The sequence below is a fragment of the Lactuca sativa genome, chromosome 4 (assembly GCF_002870075.4).
Source record: "Lactuca sativa cultivar Salinas chromosome 4, Lsat_Salinas_v11, whole genome shotgun sequence".
Taxonomy (NCBI): Eukaryota; Viridiplantae; Streptophyta; class Magnoliopsida; order Asterales; family Asteraceae; genus Lactuca; species Lactuca sativa.
The window spans coordinates 351762722-351772397 of NC_056626.2; the positions used below are offsets into that span (position 1 = coordinate 351762722).

General features: G+C 38.2%; 1 protein-coding gene across 1 annotated transcript; it reads left to right on the top strand.

Annotated features, from left to right (window-relative positions):
• The first annotated feature begins 4807 nt into the window (after window positions 1-4807).
• LOC111906438 (protein CANDIDATE G-PROTEIN COUPLED RECEPTOR 7) lies at window positions 4808-6315 on the top strand. The gene has a single exon (XM_042901924.1). It carries the CDS (start codon window positions 4902-4904, stop codon window positions 6177-6179), a length of 1278 nt encoding a protein of 425 aa, XP_042757858.1. The 5' UTR covers window positions 4808-4901; the 3' UTR covers window positions 6180-6315.
• The last annotated feature ends 3361 nt before the right edge of the window (window positions 6316-9676 follow it).

The following is a 9676-nucleotide window of genomic DNA, read 5'->3' on the forward strand; positions in this document are numbered from 1 at the left end:
CCACCCTGAGAACATGATGTAACACCTTATTCTGATCCTAATAACAATTCAAAACCTTGGAACGAAACTTCATCGTGCAGTCCTTCCGCTAACTGGCTCGCCACCGGAGCCGGGACCAAACCCTAGTCCCATCCCCTGCGTGCTCATCCTCATTCTGCAAAGCAGCTGTTCCCACGATCAAGGCATAACCAAGAATTATCCTTCCCATAAGCTTCTCAGATTCTCCAAGACTCTTACCGATTCGAGTATGGATCCTATGCTTTCAGTAGTACGGGCCCAATACTACCTTCCACACCTATCCATACTTTCCTCAGCAATCCTCCCAAATCCTCTAAGTCACTTACTCCACCGGTATACTAAATGTTTGCTAAACAGCAAGACAATCTCTACCATAGCACCTCCTAGGTTCCCACTTCACCGAATCACCCCACTAAACTCACTTGAGCATATCCTAGGCTTCCCTAGATTCCCAACCTCACCCTGCCCTCGGCTGCTGTAAGATTCCCATTAATGTCAACTAGCTACCTCATGAATATAGCCACATGTAGTAGAGATCAAATAATCCTTCAAGTAAAAGACTCATCCCTAGAACGGTTAGACTCATACGAGAGCTGCGCAATAGGGTCAAGTCCATCACTCTGAGATTATCCAGTCTGCTACATATGACTTAGCATATTCACTTAACAGCAAACTCACATTAATAAAAGTCCCACAAAGCACAAAGCAAGCAGCATTCAGACAACGGATAACTAGCCAACATATTACAATCAAACAGTTCTATCTATACTTCCAATTCACAATCAGGTGACTCGTGTCACTAACCTCATCCTGGGCTTACCCTAGGGTAATCTCCGACCCACAAACTATTATAGAATATTCGGCCCATATACCACAACCCATGCTGTCCACATCCACCCTTGTTGTCGGCTGCCTTATGCATGAAAATTATACACATAACAGGAAATAAGGCCAAATCAATTATTCTAAGGCTATAAGATCCTAACTGTATACAATTTTAAAAGCATACACGTTGCAGTTATAAATACCAATTATTATTCTCATTCCGACATGACATCCAATATCCTCATGACTACAAGAACCACATATCAGGCCAACCTATTACTGACTACTCGACACTAGCATGCAAGTTACCAGCTCATATAACATATACAGGCATCTCCCCTAGACCTAACTAGCATGCGATTCACAGATTCATAATCAAATCATAACAGATAACAAATGTGGGTATTCAAGGGAAACTTACTCGAGCTCGGCTGATTGCATGCACCACACCCTTTCTTGTCTTGGAAATTCTTTACTTAAATCATTCTTCTCTTGAGAGCTTTACTGGTCCTCAGTCTGAGTTAAAACACACCCGAAAGTATGTCTGAATCCCTCAAACCAAGGCTCTGATACCAACTTGTAACGACCCAAAAATCAATGGTAAAATTTTCATTTTTAATATAGCTAAAACATTGATACCATTTATTCCAAACATTTCAAATTATCATTAAATAAAACATTTATTAGAGTTCATCCCAAAATCATTCATTGCGGAATCATAGGTATGTGCACTACAATCAATCCGAGCTCTTCATTTCCAAAACGATGATACTTGAAACCAAAATTGTAAACCGTAAGCACAAAGCTTAGTGACTCCCCCAAAGCATACCCGACACACAATCCACATAACACATACCATATTAGCTATAAAAGCTACATGTATCACATAAGCCATGCATACATAAACCTGTAAGAATGTCATGGGCTACCCCACATGGTCTTTACCTAGGAATGCCATGGGCTACCCCACATGGTCTTACATCCAATGCCATAGGATACCCCACATGATCCTTACCTAGGAATATCATCGGCTACCCCCACATGGCCTTACATCCAATGCCATGGGCTACCCTACATGGCCTTACATCCAATGCCATGGGCTACCCCACATGGTCTTTACCTAAGAATGCCATGGGCTACCCCACATGGTTTTACATCCAATGTCATGGGATCCCATTGGGGTCTTCCATACAAGTATCACAAAGACAACTAGCATAACATATATCATATAATCACTAGCACACCACTTAGCATAAAGCTAACTATCATACCACATATCTCTACTACAGCTAGTGTACCACATAACATAAAATGGGCCGGCCTTGGTGCCTTAGACCCATTGGTATGGTGAGAAGACTTACCTCGCACTGCAGAAGCTTCCCGCATGAATTCCTCAGCTGCTGCCCCGCCAGGTTCCCGAGCTGTCACTACTAGACACTATACACAATTAGCAATTAGCTCTCATACCATAATCCTTAATCCATGCATGGGAGTAAAGTGACCATTCTACCCCTGGCCCAGTATGATCCAAACTAAGGCCCAATCCAAAACAAAAGCCCAACACTAGGTAGGCTTTCTAAGCCCAGTAATGGCCTAATTTGCTAAATTGGGCCTAACATTAAGCCCAAACATATTCTTGGTCCAAAACATCTGACTTTTGATGGTCCACTAAGGCCCAAAGTCCACTACCTGGCCCAACCCGAGGCCCAAAACACTCCAAGCCCATAACTGATGAGTACACGGGGCGTACTCCTTTGTACGCTAAGCATAGCGGCTGAAGGTAGTGTACGCCGCGCATACCTGCATGTACGCCCAGCGTACTCCTCTATTAAGCCACTTTTCCATTAAGTGCTTAATACTCTACTCTAGAAGCTACAATTACAGTTCCAAGTCCTTTTCAACGTTTTAAACCATAAAGTTGCTTACTTGACGGCTTTGTATGACCCACATAAGCTTAAACTCCAAAAATGATAATCTACTTCCATGGAAATGGTCTGAACTCAAGCATGAACCCATTAAGACCTCTAAGATGGCAACTTTCTAGCTTAGGGACTCATTTAACACTGAGAGTGGCAACTCTAAGTCTAAGAATCAGATTTCAACCATAAAGTTCCATCCTTGGGACCAAAATGAACTAAAACTCTCAATGGTAGATCTAAGAGATGAATGATCAAGATCAAAGCTTTATACCTTCATCAAGTTGAGAATGAGTCCCAAATGCTAGATCCACAAGCTCCTCATTGATTCCCATCTTCGAAACAAGTTCCATCTTCTTGAAATGCACCAAAAACCACCCAAAATGCACCCACAAAGCTCACAACACTCTTGGATGAAGCTACCACTCGAATTTAAGGTTTAAGGCTCTAAGAATGAAAGGGAGGCGTACTTCCCTCAGACTTAAGGTGCTTAAATAGCGAGCTAACCCTAAAAATTAGGGTTTTGGTGATGTTGGATGTACGATGGGCGTAATCCCCGTACGCTGGGCGTACGTCTTCAACATCTGCGTTTCATTATCCGGCACTACGCTTGGCGTACTCACCTGGCTGCCACCTTACATGTATGGGCTGAAATGCAAACTTTTCCCTTCAGTGACCAATTCTGCCAATAACTTCAAAGTACTATAACTTCTTTGCTCTAAGTCCATTTCCGACGAACTTTATATCCACGAAAAGGTGGAAAGAAGTCCTACGCTCCTAGCTACACCCCAGGCCTTAAAACCTTTCGAATAAAACCTGAGACCCATAAAAGACCGAATCTTCATATTACGCTTATACCCTTAGCCTCCGAAGACACAATCGGACACTTTCAAAATCGGGTGTTACAGCATCGCTAATGGAATTGTCATTAGTCAACGAAAGTATACATTGGACTTTGACTAACAGTGGCTTACAAGGCTGCAAACCCAATCAAATTCCCATGGAACAAGTCACCTAACTGGACATCACCCTTGCTGTAAACATGCTTAGCCAGTTTGTCTGGTCTCCCTGACAACCTCACTAGGAAGTACCGATGCAAGTACCTCGCTATCTTAAAACTACACCCAAGAAAGGAATATTTTTACCCTACAAAGGGTAACTTGGGTTTAGTTGCATATTATGATTCAGACTAGCTTGGTTGCTCACTTACTAGAAGATCAATAACTTATTTTATCACCTTAGGCAGGGCACCTATATCTTGGAAAACCAAGAAATCATCTATTCTTCCTGCTCTTCTGTTGAAGTTGAGTACATATCGATGGCCAGAAATCAGTGAACTCATATGGGTTTGTTGATTGCTCACTGATTTAGAAGTCACTCAGTCAGGACCAACTCCACTTTATTTACTTTATTTTGATAATCAAGCCACTCACCATATTTCTAAGAATCATGTTTTTCATGAAAGAACAAAACATGTCGAGATTGATTGTTAATTCTTTCGTAAGCGTGTGGAGTCCAAAGAAATTTTACCATGTGCAATTACTACTACAAATCAACTTGCATACATTTTTACCAAACAACTAGGGACACCCTGTTTTCGTTTTCTATTAAGTAAGATAGGCATTCGTGACCTCCACGCTCCAACTTGAAAGGAATAAAGGAGTTTGTTTAGGATTAGATTTCCATATATGTAGTTTATTATTAGGATAGTTATAGTTTCCTTATTTTATTATTACTTGTTGATCAAGAATGTTCTTGTATAAATACTCTTCCTATTCTTCAATAAAAATATAGTTCATGAATGCAATTCTTCCTGTCAGCCTAATTCCGTTTTCTATATATTTTTCGGTTGCTACACTTATTTATTAGGATGTTGAAACATAAAATTCGAAAGCAAACGCGTGTGGAAATATATACAAAGACTTTTACTTGGTAGAAAAACAAAAGGATTGAATTTCACGAACCTTCGGTGGATATATCTACCAAGTACATATTTCTATATGATTAGGATGATCAGTGGATATATACCTTTTCGTGTATATCCTTTCGATTTTTTCAATATTAGGGTTTAGTTTTAGATTCTATATAAACTATCCATTGTATTATCTGATATTCATTGTCTTCCTTACCGGTGAATCCAGCATGATGAATTTAGCCAGAATCCTTACTGGTGTTCTCCTCCTCTTCTTCCTCTTCACAGCACCATCCACCGGGGAGATCACTTCTGTGAAGATCCGATCCGATAACCGACGCTTTATCTTCTTCGAGAATTTCGGCTTTACACAAACCGGTCATGTCTCCATTGCCATCTCCTCCGTTTTTGTTACCTCAATGCCGGTCACCTCCAACTTAACACGACCTGATCCTTCACGTATTGGTTTCTATCTTATCTCAGATGTTGCAAGACCCTATAAGAATTACGAACGTATTTCATGCAGTCTGGACTCCAAATACATCTCACTACTCTTTACTTTCCAAGATCTCTCCCCTTCTCCTCAGTCTTCCTTCAACAAATCCCACTCTGTGACTTTTCCCAGTGATTACTCGCTCTACTTCACCAATTGCAACCCTTTATCCTACGTGACGATGGACGTCAGGACAGAGTTCTACAACACTGACAATGGCAACACCAAAGACTATCTATCAGCCGAGCTAACACAGCTTCCGTCTCATTACTATAATTTCTCCCACGTTTATCTCATTTTTCTAGGGTTTTGGATCTTGGTATGCTTCAAGAACAAGGTATCTGTCAACAGGTTTCATTTACTAATGGGTGTGTTGCTTGTTATGAAGTCACTTAGCTTGTTCTGTGCTGCAAAAATTCATTATCATATGAAGGTTACAGGTAATCCTCATCATGGCTGGAATGTCATGTTTCACATATTTCAGCTCATCACGGCTGTGCTTTTGTACATTGTGATGATGGTGATCAGTGATGGCTGGTTTTTGTTAAAGCCGTTTGTGCAAGAAAAGAAAATTAACAAGAAGGTTTTAATGGTAGTGATTCCAATTCAGATTTTGGCTACTGTGGCTTCTATAGTAATAGGGGAAAGCGGACCTTTTATTAAAGGCTGGATGACTTGGAACGGTGTCGTATTGGTGATAGAGGCCGCCTGTTGCTATGTTATAATGCTCCCCACAGAGGTGATTTGTTGGTTTTGTGATGAGACTCATGAGACTGATCAAGATGCGAAGGCTGCTAGGAAATATTTGGCAATGTTCTCTATGGTTGTTTTTGGATACTTCGGTATTGTGTGGTGCGGCGTTGTCGGACAGTTGATGTCTATTAGGTCATTGGAAACAACTGGTCTTGTGTTATATATGGTGATGTTTTGCATGTTCAGGCCATTTGGGAAAAACAAATACTTTCAACTTAATCTTAAAGAACAAGGGGCGCAGGAGGAGTTCGTACTTATCTAGATTATACTCGAGTAAACTTAATCGTCAAGTAGTTTTTTTTTTCTGGAACAATATGTTGATAATGTCTTTTTGTTTTCTTTTTCGTCGTAGGGAATTAATGTGGTAATTGTTAAAAATCTTGGATACTTCTCGTTAATGTTGGTAGTTCAAAATATCTGCAGCTGTAGTTCTTCATATTATATTGTTCGTGTCTTACTTTGTTTCTTGTGAGGGTAATTCTAGTTTTGTGCTTGATCTGTTACATATCTTGACATTTGTTATTCATGATATTTTTCCCACCGCCTCCAACACATTTAGAGATCTCTCCGCATTATTATACGTTCCCCCATAGCATTTAAATCAAAAGATGTGATCTAAATATGTTAAAAGATAATGGGAAAATGACTTACCGGCCCAACAAAGTTTCCAAACCGATCAACAAACTCCAATGATGTTTTGTCTGTTCAAAAAAACACAACAAACTTAACATTTTGTCTAAAAAGCTCAACTAAGTTACACTTTCCTGAAAGTCAAATAAGAGAAATAGATGACATGGCTTATTACCGTCTCGGGAAAATGACTTGTATGGCTTATTACAGTCTCGGGAAAATGACTTGTTAGACCAACGAAGTTTCCAAAACGTTTAAAAAACTTCAATCATGTTTTGACTGTTCAAAAAAAAACCAACGAACTTAAACAAAACAAAATTGAGATTTTTTGAACGATTTAGAACTTTGTTGGACTTTTTAAACAAAATGTTAAGTTCGTTGGGTTTTTTTGAACAAACAAAACATGATTGGGGTTTTTTGAATAGTTTGAAAACTTCGTTGGGCTTTTAAGTCATTTTCCCAAAGATAAATAAATGGTATCTTCAAAAGAAAGAAAAGATAAACATATCACAACAAGAATTGGGAGTATTTGGGACGTCGCTTTTTGCAATGACGGGACCAATAGCGGCGACACCAAAGTAGACGCGCTTGCTACCGCTGCTAAAACAACATCGTCGTCGCTAATAGAGGCGTCGCTAAAGATATGCGTCGGAGATCCGTCGGAGACACGCCCCTTTCAATGCTGACCCTTGGTTCGGCACATAATCCAACGGATAGAGTTTGTTCCAGTGGAAGGCAATAGAGACGACGCTTTTAGCAGCGACATGTCGCCGCTATAGGTGACGATCCGTTGACCAACCTTAGATCAAATCCTGGCCCTACGATTCTTACCCAATCCAACGGTTGGTGATCCCCAGAAAGGGCGCGTTCAGTTCCCTTAAGTATGTCGCCGCTAATAGCCCATTTGTCGCTGCTATTAGTGTTGCCCCCTTTTGTTCATCTGCGTCTTCCCAAACTCTATTCTGTAACTCCAATTGATAACCTATCTCAACTAAACGATCTCTCCGTCAACGATTTGCGACATCTCCGGTGGCACCACTGCTCTCCACCGCCGATTCACCTCCAAAGCCGACTCCCACTGCCGGTATAACCTCCAAATCTGATTGCCACCTCCATTGCCGACTGCACCTTCGATTTAGACTTGGTATCTCCGGCGAGGTTTGTTTTCACGACCCATTTCTCTTTCTCTTCTTCTCTTAACACACATAACCACCACCGATTCCGATTTCAACTGATTTAATTTGTTTTTTTTTCTGTTTTAAGTTCCCAACTTCACCACCGAGTGCAGCTTCACCACCGAGTCTAGCTTCGTTTTTCCAGCCAAGAACAGGTTAGTTTGATCTGTTTCACTTCTGAATATGGATTATATGCATGTGGATATCTTAATCATTGTATGAATTTGGAATGTATATGTAAATGTGATGGAAACTATTGACTGTGAAATTGATGAAAACTATTGCATATAAGTTTGATTATTTTGATTTGTTTCACTTGTTTGAATGTATATGTAAAATTGATTGAAACTATTGACTGTGAAATTGATGGAAACTATTGTATGCAGGAACATGTTAGTTTGATTAGCCTGATATGTTTCATTTGTTGATAATGTAAGAATTGATGAATTTATATGTAAATTGATATGTTTCACTTGTTGATCATGTATGAATTTATATGTAAATTGATATGTTTCACTTGTTGATCATTTATCAATTGATGAATTTATATGTGAAATTGATGTATATATGTGAAACTATTGTATGTTTATCATGAATTTATATGTAAAATTTAAGAATGTTTATATGATTATTAGAAATATATTTTATTCTATATTAAAAAAAATACATCATAATACATAATTTTTTCTATAAGCTAATAAAGAAACATTGGTCAAAAATGTTTTTAAAAGAAAAAGAAGAAGAATAATAAACAAACTTGCAATTGCTACAGCCAATTCAGCTTTTGCTAAATCTTTTAATTTCATTATCTCTAATATATAATTTTTTCTATAAGCTAATATCATTTATGAAATATATTTTATATATTAAAAAAAGTCATAGTCCAGTTTTTAAAATATAAATAAACATATTTTATGATTTAAAACATTAGTGACTATATTTATATATTTTAATAATAATAAACCTAACTATTTCCAAAAAAGACTTTGATATAATCAACTTTTCTATTCTTTTGATATAATCAACTTTCATATCTTTTACACTAACAATACTATTTCCAAAAAATATGATAGTTATCATTCAATAATACAATCATAATAAACTAATTAAATTATTTATAAATTAGTTATTGAAATATTAATCACTTTAAGTATAAATTAGATTAAATGAACCTTATTATGAAAACAAAAAAAACAAAAAAAAAAAAAAAAAAACTTATTAAATGAATCTTATTACGTAAAATAAAAAGTAGGTTATTTAGTTACTTAATCCATCATATCCATTAACTTTATCACTTCAATATCTATATTTTCATTCCTAATTCTGGTTCTTGTAGAGTAACACTAAAACATAACCTATGTTTCAGTTGCAACATGTCTATTGATAAAACCTGGACTACTATTGAAAACCGGAACATTACCCTGTTCCAACAAGGACTCGAATCTTTTATCGAGAGGTCCAAACCACATGTCAATAACAAAGGTCAAATCAGATGCCCGTGTAACAAATGTAATGTCAATAAATTTATACTACTAGCCATAATGAAATTCCATATACTTTAACACGGTTTTAGTCCACATTATGTTATATGGAAGTATCACGGCGAAAATATAGTCCATCCGGTTGTTGAAGGCATACCGCGTAGTAACGAGATGGACGGTGTTCTTGTTGATGTTATGGGGGTGTGATTGGAAATGATACCAACCACGACGAAGGGAACCCAGATATTGGTGATAGCGGTGTCGATGATGGATTTCAAAAGCTGTTAGATGAAGTCTAATTAAAATTATATCCTGGATGTTCGTTTTCGTCCCTTGACTTTTTAGCAAAGCTAATGCATATCAAAGTGATCAACAAATGGACTAATAGTTCATTCGATCAGCTTCTTGAGTTGTTGAAAACTGCATTTGGAAACAGCCCCCCCCCCCCCCCCCCCGGGGTCACATTATGAAGC

Excerpts from the sequence above, each read along its gene's own strand:
- LOC111906438 (XM_042901924.1), top strand. The coding sequence starts at position 4,902 with ATGATGAATTTAGCCAGAATCCTTACTGGTGTTCTCCTCCTCTTCTTC.